At 31.6% G+C, this 21,653-nt stretch overlaps 1 protein-coding gene across 6 annotated transcripts in view; it reads right to left on the bottom strand.

Moving 5' to 3' along the window:
* Window positions 1-18: 18 nt before the first annotated feature.
* LOC106867266 (zinc finger protein ubi-d4) overlaps window positions 19-21,653 on the bottom strand; it is a 62,205-nt gene continuing 40,570 nt past the window's right edge. For 3 of the 6 annotated variants that reach the window (XM_014912087.2, XM_014912086.2, XM_052970814.1), the window contains 5 exons: window positions 19,328-19,375; window positions 8,983-9,108; window positions 7,266-7,378; window positions 2,393-2,474; window positions 19-1,671 (listed from right to left, as the gene is read on the bottom strand). In XM_014912087.2, coding sequence (XP_014767573.1) covers window positions 1,604-1,671; window positions 2,393-2,474; window positions 7,266-7,378; window positions 8,983-9,108; window positions 19,328-19,375 — 437 coding nt within the window. In that variant the 3' untranslated portion in view covers window positions 19-1,603. Of the gene's footprint in view, window positions 1,672-2,392; window positions 2,475-7,265; window positions 7,379-8,971; window positions 9,109-9,454; window positions 9,706-19,327; window positions 19,376-21,653 lie in introns of those variants that run through there. The other 3 variants (XM_014912088.2, XR_001409117.2, XR_008264930.1) reach the window with 3 other exon arrangements.

The following is a 21,653-nucleotide window of genomic DNA, read 5'->3' on the forward strand; positions in this document are numbered from 1 at the left end:
TAAAGGAAAAAAAAAAAAAAAAAGAAAAAAAAGAAAAAGAAATGCTTTATCCAATAAATTTTAAATATTTTTCTTGGTTTTTATTTTTAGAAAAATAATCTCATCCTTGTTTGTCTCACTTGTGTAAAAACTAATTTCCAAATAGTAATCTTTGTCCATACTAAGTGAAATTTATCTATTCAACTTTAAATATAATTCCATATTTATAGCTCAATATAACAAATGTAAAGGGTAACAAAAATAATCTAAAACTGGTTATTCCATATAGCGTGTTGCTGGCAGTCACAGGCCAATTCAATAACTGGTAAGGCACAACAGTACATATGCTTCGCAGCAGCCTAATATATCTGCACTGTTGCCTTTGTCGTCTTCATTTTACTTTTATAGCAGCCAGCACCTAATCGGACATCATTAAACTATTAAGCAAGAAGCAATACTTTTGACTGAGACAGACAAGAAAAGGGGACAGAAATGAGAAGAGAGAAAGCTAATGTATATAAAACTCACTAAACACATTTCAAACTCAAATATTTAAAGACTGAAGCCTATTTCAATAAAATGCTTAAATTATTGCATCTAATCAGAACAAAATTTTTTTGAAGGAAGTAAAAGGTCCAATTCAAAGTTCTTTAGATTTACACAACAATACTTCTTAAACTAGTCTTTACTAAATTCTTTATATTAATTAAATTTTAAAATATTGTCCAAAGATAACAGTTGCATTAAATGATAAAAAAAAAAAACGAAAAACCATGATATAAATATAATGAAGACAATATATTCAAGAAATCTAACTGGCTAAATGGTATCTACTGCTTGTGCACACACACGCACAGTCAGCCAACGCAACTACTAAATGACACTAGCAGCCAATGCAAACAAAATACGACTATTGTTAAAGTTATATCCAAAACATCATTGCACATGTTTGCTCATGTAGGCAAGCACAGCTTCTCCTCTTCAAGTCTTATAGTGCTGTACTACTATCAGTTTCAGAAGAACCATGTGGGCATGTGCATGCTATTGACTTTGATATTTACTACAATTACTACTACAGGAATCAATTGTCTACAATAGTGCTGTATCGGATTTTTTTTTCTTTAGGCAACGTTAGCAGAAGTTTTTTTGTTGTTGTTGTTGAGATTCTTATACTCATGATTATTTTGAAGTATATCAGTAAGATAATTACCATTAGCAGCATACATATTACATTTAACGAGGGGGGGGAAAAAATGTAGGTAACTGTTGGAATAAAATTTAGCCCTACCTCAATTGGGACACTGTTGTTGTCTTTTTTTTTTGTTTGATATTTTAAAATTTTTTGTTTTACATATACAAAAATATGTTAAGGTTTTTGGTTACAGGAAAGAATTCAAAAGTTTTTCCTAATAACTACTGAAAAAAATTCAAATGAGTTAAGGCAGCAGCTGTAGCAGTTGAGTCTGCTAGATACATCGCTCTTCCCGGTAATCTAGGAGAGGTGAACTCCAGACAAAGACAGCAAAAGTAATGAATGTAGCATGCCTCCTCCTCCACGCACTGGTCAACAGGTGAGAAGGAACACAAATGGTCCGATGCACAGCACTGCTTGGCATCCACATCATCATTGCATGCCCTCGGGCTTTTTACCTCCGTGGAATTCCTCTATGCACAAGTGGCAACTCCAACTACCTGTAACGAAAGATAAATGTAGAAACATCAGAATAAAAAACTTATTTGATAAAATACAATATGCATGATAGTTTTCAATGAAAACAAAGAGAGAAAAACCATCTGTGTTGGTGCCATGTAAAAGCACCCATGCCAGTGCCACGTATGTAGCATCTGTACTGGTACCACATTAAAAGCACCCAGTATACTAAGTAAAGTGATAGGCATTAGGAAGGGCATTCAGCCCTAGAAACCAAGCCAAATCAGGCTGGAACATGGTACAGCTCTCCAGCTTGTTAGCTCTGGTTAAACCTTCCAACCCGTGCTAAATGATGATGATGATGATGATATAAATACACACACACAATTCTAAGAATCTTATTACACATTATCTAAAATAAGCACTACTTAAAATTCAATAATGGAATGGTAATTTTTGTTTTTTAAGTTATGTATGTGTGTATCTATATGTGTGTGTATGTGTGTATCTGCCTACATAAATACATGTGAGATGCTTAAAACCTCATTATATGAATCTGAAAGTGAGTTCTTTTCTCTCGTCTACTCCACTTAACATTATAAAATGCATCTTAGTTAACATGAATAAATGTTCTGTGTTAGTATCAAAGTCAGTGACTAACAGGAAGAATATTTTGGAAGGGCAAATTTTTTTCTGAGGAAGTAAGTGCAAATAGGCAATGTGTTTCAGTACATAATACATATATGTATATAGTTATATTACCCTCAGGCGGTTCCGATAACTGAGGAGTCAAGCAATACATATGATAGCCTCGGTCACAGTCATCACAGAACAGAAGCTGTTCCTAAAAGGAGAAAGAAAAGAAAGGAAAATTAATTTTATATACATATATATTTATCTATCTTTTATATATATATATATATATATATATATATATATATATACACACACATACACTAACACACACACAAGGTGATATCAAAAGGTTCCAGGAGTAGTTATGCATAATAAAAAATAACTTCTTACACCAGTCCCAGTGTTCCTGCCACTTTTGGAATCCGGCCTGGAAGTTGTTTTTCCATAAGCGGGTCAAGGATCTTCTGTAATTCACTCTGGATCTCGACAACGGTGATAAAACAGTGACCTTTGAGTTTCATTTTCATCTTGGGGAAGAGATGGAAGCCCACAGGTACAGAAGTGATACCATGTTCTTGTGAAGAATCCAATTCTTTGTAGTCCACAGATCCAGTCGCTTTCACTGAATGTCCTTCATCAAACGCTTCAAAACATCGCAGTACAACCGTCTAGCCCTGGGGGACAAATTCTCGGTGCACAAAACCAAATTTCTGGAGGTGACACTCATGGCAGGTCTTCTAGGGACATTCTTCTACTTTTGAAGCACCCATGCCACTTGAAACATTGTGTACAATCCATTGCCTCATTTCCATAAACTTGCTGAAGCATGTTCAACGTCTCAGTAGCAGACTTCCCAAGTTTAATACAAAATTTCATGTTGTCTCTTTGTTCCTGTCCATGACAAAAATTGCAGACTGCAGCATACATGTGATCACAAAAACACATATCTGTGAAATAAACTCAGTGACACCACTCGGCACACTGCCTCATGAAGGTCACTGCTAGCTCTCAGTGCACACACAACTGTGTGCTGCCATCTGTTGGCATGCTACAGGACTAGTTTGGAGACTTTTTGAAACCACCTTATGTGTGTATATATATATCTATATATATATGAAATAGTAAAAGTCTCCACATGAAACAATGCAAAACAAAAATTTGGGAAAATAATGGAATGAAATTTACAAAGCCAAAGAACATATAATTCATTTAAATGACTACTAATAAGAAAATAATTAAAATATTTATAATAGAGCTATTTACAGATTACAGGCTTATCAAAAGATTTTACACATAAATGATGGCATGATTTGGCTATATGGTTCATGTTATAATATTGCTCAATGTGAATAAGAGCACTTCAAATTTCCTTCATAACAAGCAATTCTTTTTGTTTATTATTTACATTTGACGGATATTTGTCCTCATCTTTTTGTTGTTTAATAAATCTAATAATGAAATAAACTGAAACAGCACAGCTATTAAATTTGGGGACTAGAAAAATATGGGCTTCACTGTATCTCCGTATGTCATTAGAAACCAACTTCAACACAATGTGAAAATGACTAACTTTGTCATTAGCCTGAGCTTTTGCCCACTACAGAAAAAAATTCATTTTCAAGGAAAGAATTATTTTTGAGTTAACATACATCATCAATTTAATGTCCACTTTTCTTTGCTTGTATGGGTCAGAAAGAATTTGTTGAGGTAAATTTTCTATGGCCAAATGCTCTTTTTGTTGATAACCCACATTGATTTCCAAGCAAGGCAATATTTTCCGGTAACTAGACACGTTTTTCGTGGAAGACAGGAAATGAACAACCTCACTTGTATGACAATAATGCTCATTTACAACCATCATGTGATGTCTAGACAAGGGTAAACACAAAAACACACACAACAGACCTCTATCAGTCTCTGTCTATTGACTCCACATGCAAAGCTTTGGTCAATCATAGACTATAGTAGAAGACACATGCCCAAGGTGCTGCACTGTGGAACAGAACCCTGAGACCACATGGCTAGGAAACAAGCTTTTCAACCATATAGCCACATATGCACCTATTTTGACATAAGTTTTCTATAAAGAATTTTCAAAAACATATTACTTGGTAATACTTTGATTAAACCAGAAGCTAGAGCAGCCTTATCAACAAAACCAACTTAACAGAAAACAGCAATACCACCCTTGTTCTTTACTTCTCATTAAAATCAATTCAACTAAAATCTGTAATACTGCTGGTATACAATAGCAGAAGCCAATATTTATTCAGAATTTACAAATATGTTCAGATTCTTTTCCTACTTCAGCACATGCTATAAACCAGCAGTTTAATTTCACATCCATTGTGGCTTATTTTCATGACAAAGTAATTTTATTCAATATCAACTTGTTTATATGTCTTTATCCTATAAATCACTGCAAGTTAGAAAAGATCTTAAAGTTTGCAGAGAACTGTACATATTTTCAGGAAATGGGAACAGATATCATCATCATCATCATCATCATCGTTTAACGTCCGCTTTCCATGCTAGCATGGGTTGGACGATTTGACTGAGGACTGGTGCAACCGGATGGCTACACCAGGCTCCAATCTAATTTGGCAGAGTTTCTACAGCTGGATGCCCTTCCTAACGCCAACCACTCAGAGAGTGTAGTGGGTGCTTTTACGTGTCACCCGCATGAAAACGGCCACGCTCGAAATGGTGTCTTTTATGTGCCACCCGCACAAGAGCCAGTCCAGGGGCACTGGCAACGATCTCGCTCGAAAACCCTACAAGGCCAGTCAGGCGGTACTGGCAACGGTATATATATAATATATAATATATATCAGAAAATATTTTAAAATTTCTACTCTGCAAGACAACTTTGGAAATTTCTAACGGAGAAAATATTTTAACAACAAAAACTGAGAAAATCTTAATCTGAATATAGTAAATGAAATTTTGAAGCTAACAAAGCTCTAAATATGAAGTTTGATGTAGTGTAGCTAATAGTAACAACCAGTATCCAGCATGTTAGTGATTGGTGAAATTGTGATAGGTGTAAATAGTGAAAGGCTAAATTGATAACTAAAGAATTGGTAAACACTAATGAAAATAGTAACTAAATCTAGATATAAACAGTCTCTGAAAGAAGATTATGCATGTATTAATAATAAGTGCGGATGTTAAGATTAGATTTAGATTAAAGTAAAGCGAATTTGGTGGGTCACAAAAGCTTGCCAGTAATTAGCTGGAGTTGTGGGTCAGTGCTAGATGTGTTAAAATGTGCTACCCATGGTCACAGTTGTTCTCAGTTTTACAATACCTACAGCAAATATCCTGCAGTTTTCTTGATCCATGCTGTTGCAAACCTGATTACATCAAAAACAGATTGGTCTGCAAGAATACAAGGTCACACTTTATCAGGTGTTGTATCTGACATGAAAGCTAAGTTCAAAACAAAATAAACAATGCCAGCTCTTGCCATTAACCACCTAAATCTAGTTTTTAGTGGACACTAGCATACGTGATGTGGAAAACCCAGTAATCCTAATTAATTGGAATTATGTCCTTACAGGTGAGAACTATGATTTTCTAAATGACTATTTCTTGAGGGGAGGGGGAACACATGAGTTTTTAATTAATTTAAATTAAATATAGAATGCAGTATTGAGTTTATTCTTCATCAGTATGGTGACAACTCTGAAGATATGTCTTGTTGAACCCCACTTAGTGAAGCATTGTCTGTTACTGCAGGTCTTTGATGATGAGAGAAGTAAATAGGGTTTTGCTGAATGAACACAGAGTGGCTTTATAAAATAAAAGACTAGGAGAATATAACTGGAGATACTTGTTGTGCTTGTGTGTGTGTGTGTGTATTACACTTCACATGTGCTCTTGACAGTTCTATAATTTGTGTATATTGCAAAGCACCAATCTAGAACTGCAGGGATGCCTACTAAATATAGATTATCGTTATTAACTAATTTAAAAATAATTAACAGTGACCATGGTAGAGACAAGTAATAAATGGGAAAGTTAACTGCAAGACAAAAATAACAGTTTTACTGACAAAATGTTCTCCAAGCTGGTATCTATAACATCCACACACGACAAATCAGCTATTTATTTCACCTGAATATATATATATATATATGCAATATTATTTGATAATCTAATGTCCATATGAATTTTACAGGTCATTAATCCTCATATCCAATGTTATATTTAAGTTACATCTCATTAAAAATATATCATTCCACAGATAACTCCCATTGCCTTATCCAATACATGATTGTTAATACTTTGACATAAATTTGGATAAACAAAAATGTTTGAGAATCATGTTTTTTTTTTTTTAGATGTTAGCAGCTAATATTTTTAGTAATTTGGTGTAAATCAAAGTTTAAAAGTAAAAAGAAACTGCATCATTTCAATGTAACAGGAGTCCTTGAAGTACAAAAATGGAAGTCTATTCAATCAAGGATGACTTGGGGACTAAACAACAGGTGTCCTACCACATATGAGGAAGCAACTCTCACAATAAATACATATCATTTCCTGGTCAATTCCCATAACATTTCTTATAGTAATAACAGTGTTGATATATTTGTTCAAATCTGACAGAATAAGACAAAACAAAAATGAATTCTTAAAACAGTTTAACCAGGAAAACAATACATGCTATGAAAAATTAATGTCACGAAATGAGAGTTACTTTGAATCCTTTGATTTCAGTCACAAGAAATTTCCACTGGTAATTAAAAACAGTTCTGTTAATTTAAGTTTATTTAAATCTGGTTAATGGGGGGAAAAATCTAAGCAACAATCCTCTAAGGACATGAAATGTGAATTTTCTTAAATGCAAATTTCTCAAACCTTTTTTTTTAACATATAACAAATAAAAACAGTGGCAATAGAAGCTATAGTAGCAACAGCACTAAGAAGATGCAAATAGATTTTCAAAGAAATATAGATATATATAAATAAAAAAGAAAAGCAAACATATGCTTACATCATTATCGGATGTCCCACAGAGACCACAAGACTTGCATTCAATACATTGCCAAGGATATTTCTTCACGGATATTATCATGTTTGGAGTAAACTGCAGGCAGGATGGATGCCCTGGAGCAAGACAAACAAAATGGATTGGAAGAAATTGTAAAGCCCAAGCAAGAAAATTAATGTAATTTTCATGAGCATTTGTAGCCAAGCAATTAAAATATAAACTTTCTTTTAATAATAATTATAAAAAGAAACCAAAAAAAAAAAAAATGATTTCTGAGTAATAAATAACCTAAAGATGAGTGTTAATGGCAAGTTGTTATACTTACAATTGCAAACAGTATCAGAGCTCTGAGAAAGAGAGTATGAAATATAATTGTAACATTTGGATGGGGGGCAAAATTGTAAATGTTGAAACTATAATGATACACCATGAATCATCTATAACAGTAATAGAAGAGAAGATGCAGTCAAAATAGTTGTTTTGGTACAGAATTTAAAACCAAGCCTCCTTAAATGTACTAAATATGTAATTGAGATAAATATTATAGGGTTTTACAATTTTGCTCAGTAACTGTTGGGCTGTGTATTTGTTTTTGTATTTATGGAGGAAGACAGAAGTATATAAAATTGGTTATTAGCTTACATAAGAATTTTTTATATTTTTTCCTATGCATGAACAAAACCAGTAAAATGCAGCTCCTGTCCTAGTCTGTCAAAGCTAGATTTCAAATATTTAGTAAATTAAATCACCCAGTAAATAAGCTTAATAATATAAAATATTTTCTTTTTCTTTTTTCATATCACATGGATATATATTTCCTTGGTTCACAGATTTGTCTCAGATAATCTACAAACACTTGCAAAAGAAATTCTAAGCTTAAAAAAAAAATAATCATACTCCCAGTTTACCTCAATCAATTTAAAAGCATAATATGGTTTTAAACAATATTCATTAATGTATTTCAAGATTACATTAATGTAATAGTATGATCTAAACTATAGCTTATATAATCACATCATTATATGTTGAAACAACATAAGAAAATAACAAACAGGTTTAATTACCATCATTTTCACGCCTGTTCTTCCAAACTGGCATGGGTTGGGACTGGACGTTTTGGCACAGTTTTAACAACCAAACGCTCTTCCTGGTACCAGCCCTTTTAGTTGCGTTTTACGACACTCAAGTATAAACTGTACTTATCCCTGCATGTCATAAGAGGTGACTAAAAGGAGCTGGTGTTAAGAAGGCAGACTTTCAGTATTTCCAAATATCTTTTGCCAAATAATCAACAAACAGAACTAAGATTTTTGTTGCAAATACACAAAACTCTGATACTAAAATCAAACTGTTAAAAACTGCAAAGTTTCTTGTCAAATCACTTAACTGCTGCAAGGAGTCTAACAACAAGTTTCCTCAACACACACACACATATATTATACTCTTACACAAAGAGTGATGACAATGACTTCAAAGTTTTGGCTTGCTACCTCTCATCTGACAGTTTGTAGAAGGATAACAGGCCAAAACTTCAAAGTCACTGTAATTTCTCCTCCTGTAAAAGTATAAGTATTTTATAAAAAGTATTGCGTAATCCTTCAGTTCATTGTAAAATTGTTTTTATTGTAGTTCAAGGGAAAAACAAACACATATAAATGGTACCCAAAATAAAGATTAAGAGACTGGAGGTAAGAAAAGTTAAATGAATGAAAGCCTTTACCTGATCGTCCACAATCACTGCAGGATACTAGGCCTTCTGGCTGACGCGTCTTCTTGTTCTCTTGTGAGTCTCCGAGGCAGAAATCACAGTAATTATTTGGAGCCACTTTGCCATCAATAGATTTTGCTGAAAGATTAACAAAAACAAAAATAAAAAAACTAAATGCTTGAAGACAGTGGGATGTAACTGAAGAAAGCACAACACTACACAACATGGCAAACTAGAATCCCATCTATGTTAACCCTGCCACCATTACACCCAGGCTGCAAGCAAGAAAGCAGTTACAGAACAGATAAGTTTAGAATTATTGTGCTATCAATTTCCTTGCTTAAAAAATTCATCCAGAAATTATCAATTATAACTGCTTTTAATGATAAATTCAAATATGTATCTGCATATTGTTTATATAAAGGTAAGATATTGTTCACCAGCACTTATCCAAACTAACAAAAAATTTGAAATAGCTTCGCACCTTTTCAAAACAGCCTCATTAATGAACATTTTGGGCCCCCATTGGGAAAGTAGATTTTCAGTTTTTCTTGGGCCGCCCTCTCTTTTGGTGGTGATTTTCAATGCTTTTATGCTTCTGCAGTTGATACTGAGAGGCAAAGCATCGGCCACACTCTTCGCCTGAGCCCACGAGGAATTTGCAAATAAACAGAGAGGGTGAGTCTGCGTGTCTCGTGTGAAGGCTGCCACCATGCATCCACACCGTGTGTCTTCCTGTCAGTAGAAGAGGGAAATATGAAACGGCAAGAAGACGTTCAGATTCTAGGTTGGTGGCCCCGGCTCAGTTTACATACAACAAGATTTGTAGACTTATGAATTAGAGAGGAAACAAAAAATAACAAAACAAAACAAAAATAAAATAAACATCTTTTTTTTTATATTTATTTTAATAGTTTAAAATAAAATTAAGAAAAATGTGTGGATTGTTTTATTTTAAATATTGAAACTGAAGAAAAAGTTATAAAGAAAGACAAAGAAAAATTACAAAAATTTGTATACTTTAATAATAGATCGATAGAAATATGATATTTCCAATTACTATAATTGCCAATTTTTTTCTGTTATTAAAATATTTCTTTTGGAATCACTTTTATCTTTCTCTCTCTCTCTTTCTCTCTTTTCAAAAGCATTATATTTCGTTCATATAAGAACAGTGCTATAGTATATTATTGTTTTCAGTAGTATTAAAAGCAGAAATATGCATTATTAAATATTTTTGTTTATCAGGATGACTTTTTTAAAATTTTATTTAAAATGACCAAAACTTTATTTTTAAAATAGTCTTTAAAATTGATTTAATTTATATTAATATTTTTCTTCAATTTTTTAATTTTTTATTTATGAATCTTCTGTCTTAAATTAATATTATGAAAGCAGGTTGTAAAAAAATGTAAGAAAAAATATTGAATTATAAAAGAAAACAAAGAAAACAAAGGGGAGGCAGGTATCTAAGAAAGAATATTACCAAAGACATTCAATACTAGACAGGGGGGAATAGTTGGAATAAGAATTTGGAATGAAAGAAGCTGGTAAGCAGGTTCTGACTACTCTACTTGCAGCCTGGTGAAGTATCTATGGTTTACTTTTAGCCTAGGGTTTCTGATGGTACACTTAGGTAAACATATTGTAATCAATACATCACAATAGCCACTCACCAAATAAAAGATGAGGTGACAGCACAAGAGAAATGTGTGAGACTTACAAGGAAGATTTTAATGATACAAGAGATTTTACTAACTAAATCATTAACCATAAACTTGACATGCACAGATATTTTATATGCTTAGATAAATATAATAGTATCCCAGCTTGTTACTTACAATAGCCAGACTATACTGCTAGCTTTTACTATTGCACTAATATGAGACATTATAAGTTAACAGCCAGTAAATATTAAAGAGACTGGTGAAGTGACATATACCAGTTTTTAAGGTAAAATCAAAATGACGTGTGCACACATACACGTTGATGTATGTGTAATAAAAGAGTAAAAGACAACTGAAGGGTGAGGAAGATGGATTAGTACAAGATATTATATGCAGAAAGAGAGGAGGAGATAGTTTAAATTTGATGAACACTGCAGTTAGTTAGGCATTGTTACACAAATACATGCACAAGAATATGAATTTAATCACCCAACAAACAACGGATTTTAGATATAAAATCTTTAAAAGATATGTTATACAAAACTTTCTCAAGGTTTAAAAGATGGCAACCATATATATATATAATATATATATGTCATACAGCAAAATAAAAAAAAATATATTAAGAAGAAAAAAAACATTGTAAAAGCACTGAATGCATATAAGCAAAATTGATATTTCAACTTAATAAAGCTTTAGCTTTACAAAGAAGAAAATCTCAAAAGAAATATCGAAGATGAAAGAGATATTCTGCAAGGATTACTTACTGTCATGTCTGTATACATTCTAACACTTCAAAAGCAAAATGATGTCTATTCTTACAAGAAACTTCTATAAATATTAAATAGGTGTTTAAAAAAAAATGAATAAACCCTTACAAAATATGTAAGTAGTTTTGATTTACATACTCTATTGATATAGGGAATTAAATTTGAAGTGAAATACTAAAAGGAAGAATTTTACTACCAACTGACAAATTTTAACTGAATACCTCAAATGCTGAATTTCTTTCAGTTATTACACACTTTGACTCTAAACATAAGTCAATTGGCTACTATTTCTCATCAGGAATCAGAGAATTGGCAGTCATTAGAGCACTGGGTATAGTGTCTTATGGTATTTGTACTGGCTCTATGTACTCCGAGTTCAAACTCTGCTGAGGTAAACTTTGCCTTTCACTGTGGATAAAAACTGTATAAGTCCAGAGTAAGAGTAATGGATTAGTGCAATTGACAAGACATAATACTAAACAGGATGCTTTGCTTCTGTTTCTATGTGTTCTGCAAATAACACTTGTAATGACACTAGTATCAAAGCTGTTGTCAATCCTTGCATTGGTAGGATGTAGAGGGGAAACTTACAGGCACATCTACTATTTAAACATAAATATTGCATCTTAGAGAGGAACATTACAGATGTTCTGGACTATGATTTATATCTGAGTAAAAAATACTCATTTTGGAAAATTAATCCTCTTGAAAATATTTAGTTTCTCAAAAGATGTTTACAACAGCAACAATCTGAGACAGAGACAAATCAAACAGCTAATAGATGAAAGAAACTCTCTAAAAATATTTATCAAATGGTGACAGTTCCAAAGGATTAGATTATAGAAAACATCTAGAGTACAGCGAATTTTTTTTTAGAAAATAAATATATTCTTAAATATTGCATTTAGTTATTTGAAAAATAAAGGAAATGTGTTGAAAAAATATACTAAAAGCATTACATGTACTAACTTTATTTTTACAGCTATTTAATGAGGAATTAAATATTTAACCCTTTTGTTATCACATTTTTAGCTTTTGCAATTCTATATTTCTGAGATGAGGAATTTATATTATGTACACTATTTACATTAGTCGGATTGATGTCCTCATTCTGATTGTTGCTTTCACTACATTTTGGCTGTTGTGCACTCCAACCTTCTTCAGATGTCATAAAAAAAAAAAAATCAACTGTAGGGAAAACAAATGTCATGAAACACAGAGAACAGAATGAAAACAATGTATCCTTGTGGATCAAATAAAGGGTTAGGGTTGAAATTCCAATACAACAGCTTGACACAAGACACCTGAAAAAGGCTGGAGCGTGGACAACTGCCAGAATGGAATGAACGTATCAATCATGATGAAAACACCAGTCCGAGTAATATAAATAGTATACATAATACATTACTTTTCTTTAAAATTCTTTTGAGAAAAAAATGAAAAATTTAGTAAAATAACATCTTTATTAAACTGGTGTTTCAAACAAATCAATATGAAATTTTGATGGGAAGTTTAAATTTATATCACTTTAAAAATAGGAAGTTTGTATTCTAGAGCCAGGAGCAGTCTCAGGTGAGTATCAAAAGGGGTTAACTAGTAAAGGTAAGGTATTAAAGTTTAGGTAATAACAAACACGGCTAACATGAACAGAGTATATAGTTTTAAACAATTAATAAAATATCTCAGTGGTAGGAGGAATAATTCCCTTATTCAACAATTATTTCCTAAAAGAGAAAATTATTCTGCAAATGAATGAGTATCTTGATAATGTTCTTTCTTTAGTTTAACCTTACCTCATGAAAAAAAAAAAAAAAATTAATTATTGCAGCTAAAACTTTTGTTGCAGTATACCTCAAATGACTTACACAATTTGATGGTAGCTTGTTAAAAGATTTGCAAGCCAAAACATTGGATATCTCAGGAATTGCCATGAATATCAGATAAAATATTGTGTTTATTCAAAATGTGAAAGAGATTTTAAATAGCTATTCTATAACAAAACCATTCCACAATGATGCTATATAAAACAAAACCCCTTTTCTACGTGCACATATATAAAGTAATATATATTGCATGTGCATATAAACATTAGTTTTTTCTGGGGAAATAGCATTGGTTACGACTGATTAATGAAGTATTTTAACAACATACAGGTTATCTAAATTTTGAATAAAATTCTTTTCAGATCTATCATACCTGTCTTACACTCTTCAAATTAGGTATAAACCTTTGTAAACTTTCTGTGAGGTACAGAAAATGATGATTTAACAAACATCATTCAAATAGATGTTGTTTTAGTTTTATTACAAAAGACTAAAATATAGATGTCTCTCAGAGCACAACTTGCTAAGTGATTTACCATTAAATAATATTCATTCCTTCAGTTTCTACATAACCACTGGTAATACCAATTGCTAATTAAATAATAATAAAGTTAATAAACTTCTAGCATTAACTGATCTTAAATAATTAGAATCCCATATACAGAGTTTATCTTTAAAGTTTCTTTTGTTTTGTTTTTGTTTATTAAATACAACAGTAAGAGCAAATAACAATGATCAACAGAAGATAATCTTTTGATAGGATAGGAAACAAGTATGTTTTGATTTAAATATTTCATGGAGCTAAATAGTTTTTCTATAACATACATAAAGTTTGTTATTTCATAAACCAAAGCTTGGAAAGCATAAATGGCAGGGGAGAGAAACACTAATTCATTAAACTAATATCTACACTAACAAAATATTTCTTTTGTCAGACTTATTAAGTGAAGAGGAATAACAGGTTGTGACATTTCAGGTCTTTACTGAGTATTATTTAACAGTTTAAACACCTCTGTCTTTAAACTTGTTATGTAAACCAGATCACAATGTGATATAAATTCATGGCACCAATGATAATTACTTCTTACTTTAGCAAAGGGTTATACATGTTGACAGGAGTGTATATGACTTAACTAAACCCCAAACCCACTGCATTCCAGTGCTCTTTTCATAAACTTTCAAAGGATGAAAGGCAAGTTTGATTTCGGCATAAAGTAAACTAAGAGAGCATAAAGGAATGTAACTAAATACCTACCATATTTAGTCCTGTGGTCTACAAATGCTACCTTTGACACAAAGCCATGAATTTGTCAAGAAGGGAATAGGATCAAGTGAATTGAACCCAGTACTTGACTGGTACCTCACCTATCTTTTTTACCAAATCAGAACATAATGCAATGAAATAAAATATTGGAAAAGCATTTAATTCAGTGTTGTAATGTTTCTGCCACACTAGCTTACAGACATACAGCAAACTCTTCTAGAGCAGAAGCTGAAACATTTGCTATTTTCATCGGTCAGTATCTATGTACTTAACCTCCTCTCTAACTAACTTGAGTTATAGACCAACATGATGAATCCTCCCTTCACCCTACATTTCATCTTTGCTGAAATATCACAGTATTATTGTCATTGAATATACTGAGCCCTGGTACATAAAAACCAACATAAAATTTTAAAAAGTAGCTGATAGACATCTATAGAGCCGAGTGGCCTCAATTTCCACTCAGCTCTATGGACATTCAAAGATAAACACAAATCATTTCCAAGAGGGACAGTTACTTGGAGAGGTTACCAATCAAGATATTGGTGGCTATAACAAAGAATCATCTTTCCTTATGCCATGTCTTCTTTCTTCTTAATAAAGGAAATTTTGAATTCTTTCCTATGTCAAACATCAGAGTTAAGTTGCCTTGAAGAAGTTTAGTGAGAAGCTTGTGTATCTTACTATTTAATAAGTTACATTTAGTATATGCTCCCTGCTTCAATCAAACAAACCTACAACACATTTTCACTCATGAACAATCTATGGTTTAAATCATCACACACCATACACATGCCAAACCTATGTTTGAAACCATTTAGACTCTATATATCAAACTTAGCTGAAACAACACTACAAAAGCTGGATTCCTTCTTTAGAGCCACTACAATACTTAACACTAAGTAAGTCTAACCCTTTATACTAATTACAAATGTGTCTCATGCATTTGGAAAGGTAAATGATACATACAAAATTCCTTGGTAGCATCCAGGGCAAAGTTATCTGTACCTGATTGCTAAGTCCATGCTTGTCTCTTCAATTGTTACAAGAATGGCATTACTATCCACACCTAAGCCCACTCGACACCCTTTGACTGGCCACACAAAAGCCACTGTACTTATATGTTCAATCAAGCTTTGTTAGAACTACGCCTTCTTGGAACTCATTCCCTGTTCATATTTCCCTTCACCTCGAAACCTATGAATCAAATTAAATGTTGACTGTGCTGACATCACCCCAGGAAGGGCCTAACAAAGACAGTCACTGGTCTTATCAAACTAATAAATAAAAAGAATATTAATTCCAACAGTAAAATGATCCCTAGAGGATATGAATACAGTCACAGCAGGTTTATTTATTTACCAAACTGTAGTTTACTGATGTATAGCAAGCAGTTGATATGTGCAAAAGCAGATGAGCGCATATGTTAGTATTCAAATGAGATATCAAAAACAATCAAAAGGAAAAAAAAATCATTTGTTAAAATAGTATAAAAAAACAGAATGTTTTATGACAACATATGCTGATTGGCTTATGTTTTCAGCTCTTTCTTAAAGTTCAGTTCTATTTAGATTGATAAAGATATTAATATACAGGAAAATAAAATAAAATGTCACAAAAACACTTTTAAAAAACATTTTCAAAGTTTAAAGACAGAAAGAGAGAGTGTGAGAGAAGCAGGAATTAAAGACATCCACACATTTTATAAAGAGAGTGAGAAAAACAAAACAAATTCAAAAGTTATGAAGCCAATGACCATTGAAAAAGCAGAAGTCAGACATTTAATATAAAACATGCGAAGAACAAAAAGTATTTGATGTAAAAAAAGGAAAATGTTGATAGGATATATGCAACAATAACCAAATGTGATCAACCATTTTTTTTTGTCTTATGCTATTGTGAAGATGAAAACAATTTCATTGCTGTATAATGACCTACGCAGGTCTTAAGATGCATATATTTTAAATGAAAACCTGAAAATATTTATGAACCAATAATTGAAAATTTGCTATTCATTTACTAAACTAAAGTGTGAAAGTCACGCAGATGTGAAACAATACACAAGTAATAATAATAATTAAAAAAATAAGGCCTGAAGGAGTAAGGGTTTAGTCAATTATATCAACCCCAGAACTTGACTGATACTTATATTATTGATCCTGAAAAAAACGAAAGGCAAAGTCAACCTTGGCAGCATTTGAACTCGGAATGTACAGCTAGAAGAAATACCATTAAGCATTTTTGTTGGTGTGCTAATGATTCTGCCACCTTGCTGCCTTAGAAATACTCATTAAGACTAAACTAAATTGTTTGTTAATTGGTGGTTTCAGTACATCACATTGTGTGGAATTATGAAAACTCATGTGTTTCTTTAATCAAGTGGCAACATACAAAAAAAAATGACTGCCAACACATTGTTATTCAAGATAATATTGATTTCTTGTGAATCTTTAATCAAGTCAATTTAATTTTACAGCTATTTCAACAAAGGTATACGAAGCAGGAAACTAAGTTACTAAACTAGATTTCATAAGGCACTGCCATCTTAATATCTTAGCCATCTTCATTATTGATTGTAACATAATAATATGACTTTGATAATAATATGGATGTTATACATAACCATGAAGCTTCAGATTTTTAGAAGATAATAATGATATGCAATAGTTAACCTTTTTTCCTTCTCAAAAATATTATAAACTGGTATGATGCTGGTTACAGATTTCATATATCACAAACATACTATCAAACAAAAGCAGTAAATACTGTTACAATAAAAAATCTAATTTGCTTTTCTTTTTTTTTTTTTATATAGAAACTTCATTCCATAACTTACACATTATATAATGATATATGCACAAAACATTTAGGATATTTCTAAAACATGAAGAAAACAATAAAAGTTTTCTTCTCGGTGCAGGCATGGCTATATAATTAAGAAGCTTGCTTTACAACTACATGGTTTCGGGTTCGGTACCACTGTGCAGCACCTTAGGTAAGTGTCTTCTACTGTAGGCCTGGACTGACCAATGCCACGTGAATGAATTTGCTAAGTGGAAACTGTGTGGAAGCCTGTTATGTGTGTGTGTGTGTCTTTGTGCTTGTGCCTGTCATCCCACGTCCACTGCTTGATGACCAGTGTTAGTTTATGTCCCTGTAATTTAATAGTTACAGGAACATAAATCAGTAATGGATATCGATAAAATACCAGACTAAAAAATAAGTACTGAGATCAATTTGCTTGTCTAAATCCTTCAAAGCATTGCTCCAACATGGCTGCAATCCAATGACTGAGACAAGTAAAACATAAACACAGCTTTTAAGTTCTTATTATCAAACAGAAGCAATAATGATAGCTGCTAAAACCTAATATGAAAGTGTTCCCCAAACTTCAGTTTTCAAACAACAAACTATTACATTCTGACTGAATTATTTTATGTTTATAAAAATATAATTAAAAACTTAATATTTGATTAGATTCACCTAAAGCATTAGATTTTTAAAGAAACCAAATAATGCTACATGTGTTTTTTAAGATCATTAGCACTATAAACGAAAGGTTTCAACTAGTAAATGAAACTTGGTCACAGAATTAATTCCCTAAGAGACTCCAAACACTAGCCACTTGATTAAACAGTGACCATATATCTCTTAAAGCTCATTGAATTTACCTTTTAACTAGTATGACATTTTGCTACTAGGTTTCCTTATTGTGAGCCTTAAGGATTCTGAACTGTAGCAAAATATAATAAAATAAGAAAATGAATAGTCTTGAAGTAATCAATCACAAGATATATTATGTGATTTAGTATAACTAAAAGATATTAGATATCTAGGAATAACCACTTCATAAGAAAGTCATAATTACAACTGAAATGATAAATAATGAAACAAAACATTCAGTTCAGAACTAAAGTTGTGTCGACTAAATTCTGTAACGTCAGATGATAAAAAACTAGGTGGTAATCAAATGATCTAGTTACTTCCAGAAATAATTAGTTTTGAATTAATAATGCCCTCCTATCAACAAAGTGTTTTTATTTATTAGTATACAGACAATGTGAGTGTAAATTAATATCCATAATCATTTCTTCATTATGCGAAAAGAGAGCATCAAACTTGTCATAAACAATATAAGCTAATAACATAAATTCAAATGAAATTGATATAGAATAATTAGTCACATGTAACAAATGAACATAATTTAATCTAATTCTTCATGTCTTTCATAATTAATAAAGAGTAAGGTTTAAAAAATATCAAGAGATATTAAAAAAAACACCTCAGACTTAGCAATATAATTTGAATATCAGTCTACAGTTTACAGAATATAATCACTGATTTTTATTCAAGCCATTTGAGCGGACTTTAGAAATCCCAAATTAAAAATGAAAAATAAAACTAGGAAAGTAATTCACTGTTATAAGAGTAAAAAAGTCACAGCCAGGGCAGAAACTATGACAAATATTGAACTAAAAATCATTACAATATGGCAAAACTTATTGCAAATTGCAATAGACACATTTGTGTTGTAATTTGATTTTTAACTATTTTACTCTCTTAACAGTGATACAGCAATCTCAACACCTAGATGATTATGAATGCAGTTTTTTTTTTTTGTATTAAACAGCAACAAGATATCTTTTTAATACAAAGATAATTCTAGCATTTTTAACAATGGAGAAACCCTAGCTATTTGTCTTAATACAACCTCTTCAAAAATAATGATTATACCAAGTTTTTGCTCTCAAGTAAAGCACAAGAAATCCAAAGGATTTTTAAGTTGATGGATAAGATTACCAGTTACAGTAAGATCTAAAACACGGCACTCACCGACAGGTGTATGATTGAAAGTATTATAGCTGTCCATAGAAATACCCACTGGTGATGATGCAGAAAGTTAAGAAGAAAAAGGTTAGTAAATATATCCTCTAAAATTTAATCAAGTGATGTAGAAAACCAAGAAATAGTCAAGAGAACAAGAGAATAAAAGTGTTTGGAATTACAATAATATTAATAATCAGCTCTTGACATGTAGAAGAGTAGAATTATCTGTGACCAGGTATAACATTAAAAAAATAATTATCAATAAGAACAATAAAGAATGCACAAAGCTACCAAGCTAGAGTCTAAGACTGCTGCAATGATGTATACAATAAATAATTACATTTAAGAAACTTTATATCTAAAAGCATTTTTTTTTTAAAGTTACAATACAAGAAAGAGCAGGTAAAATGATTTTTACTTATTATGAAAGAAGTTTTGTTTCTAGATGTATATAATAGTATTTTGAAAATGAATGAAAATGGATTACATCAATAAAATACATCTAATTACAGAAATGATGTTATTAGTTAACAGATTCTTAGCATCAACTTGATATTCTGTGCAAGAAAACCAAAAACCCTGGAAAATGTAATAAAGATCACAAAAATAAAGAAAAGAAAAAAAAAAAAAGGAAAATGTGAAGATGGTAAGATAGTTGAAGCAGAAAGAATTTGGAGAAAAAAAATGCTTTTATATAATGACTTTAGATAAAACACTGATCACTAAATTTAGAATGTTAACTCTCAAACTGCATATCCTAAACTTAAACATACTACATAATACACTGTTCCTTCTAGATTCTCAGAGTAGACCACTGGTCTGGACTATATTAACAATGTTTGCTTATTTAAAGATTGTAGTCTTAAATATATCAGGTAACACAATAAGCTCTCTTACATACACTATATGCATGAAAGCTGAAAATACAATGAGGTAGGCAAAAATGAGATTGCATGTAGTAAATTAATTTATATTTCCTCTATCAACATTAGTAACAATAGTGCAAAACAGCTCTATTTAATAACATTTTAACACTATGATCAAATAACCACAAGATGCAAATACTGCAAGATCACAGAGAATGCGGTCACCAGAGATTTGTTGCTTTAAAACAGTATCATAAACATTATAGGTTTCTGAATTAATAAGACTTATTTTTCTCATTAGCAGAAAATATTTTCTTCATAAAAATTTTGAAAAGCAATGAAAAACAAATATATTTTAACATTATTTTACATAAATCACATTACCTATTCTAAAGAAATCATCTTGCAAATTGATTAACACATAATTAATATTTATATACATCTCCGTCTTAGCTTATTCAATTTTCAACATAGTTTAAAATGATGTTAAAGCTTTTCCAAGGTTAAGGTACGTATTTACCATTACATAGGGCATTACTGTGGAGGCGCAATGGCTCAGTGGTTAGGGCAGCGAACTTGCAGTCATAGGATCGCGGTTTCGATTCCCAGACCAGGCCTTGTGAGTGTTTATTGAGTGAAAACACCTAAAGCTCCACAAGGCCCCCGCAGGAGATGGTGGCGAACCCTGCTGTACTCTTTCACCACAACTTTCTCAGCCACTTGCACGTTAATTTCACGAGCAGGCTGTTCTGTTGATCGGATCAACTGGAACCCTCGACGTCGTAAGTGACGGAGTGCCAACAACAACAAGGCATTACTGATATAGGATGGAACTAAAAAGAAACTTGGCTCTCCTCAACTCTACAGCTTTTCTCTCAATACCTCCTCTAGTATAATATCTCTTGTTGAATGTCCTAAATAAGCATTTCAGCCCAAATAGGTAACATGTTAATACAGTGTCACTACTGCTTAGAAAAATATGAGTTTTGCATATTCATATCTGTTCACAGATAAATGAACTAACACAATGAGGATTAAATATTATTTGCCAATCATATTCAATCAATTAGGGAAAAAAATTTCATTATATGCCTGCAGACACGGAATAAGTTGTACCTTCATAAAAAATATCATTGCCACATTAAACACACTGCTAGCTACAAGATTTTTTTTTCCTTTAGATCGTACAAGTATTTAAAAATATATTTATAAAAAAAAAAAAAAAAAAAAAACAATCTCCATTTCTGAAATTTTCTAAAGTCAATATATAAGAAACAAATTTTTTTTTCCTTGAATTTTAATTGCTAGAAAGAAAAAAAATCATTAACAGAAAAATAAGCTTTTTTATTTGTTTATGAATTTGTGTAAGATTCCTGATGTGAAACCATGTGTTGAAACAGATATTGTTCTATTTCGGGATGATGACCATCCCAAAATATAACTTTTTCTCTTTTGATAAAACATTA

The sequence above is a fragment of the Octopus bimaculoides genome, chromosome 9 (genome assembly GCF_001194135.2).
Source record: "Octopus bimaculoides isolate UCB-OBI-ISO-001 chromosome 9, ASM119413v2, whole genome shotgun sequence".
NCBI classification, from domain to species: Eukaryota; Metazoa; Mollusca; class Cephalopoda; order Octopoda; family Octopodidae; genus Octopus; species Octopus bimaculoides.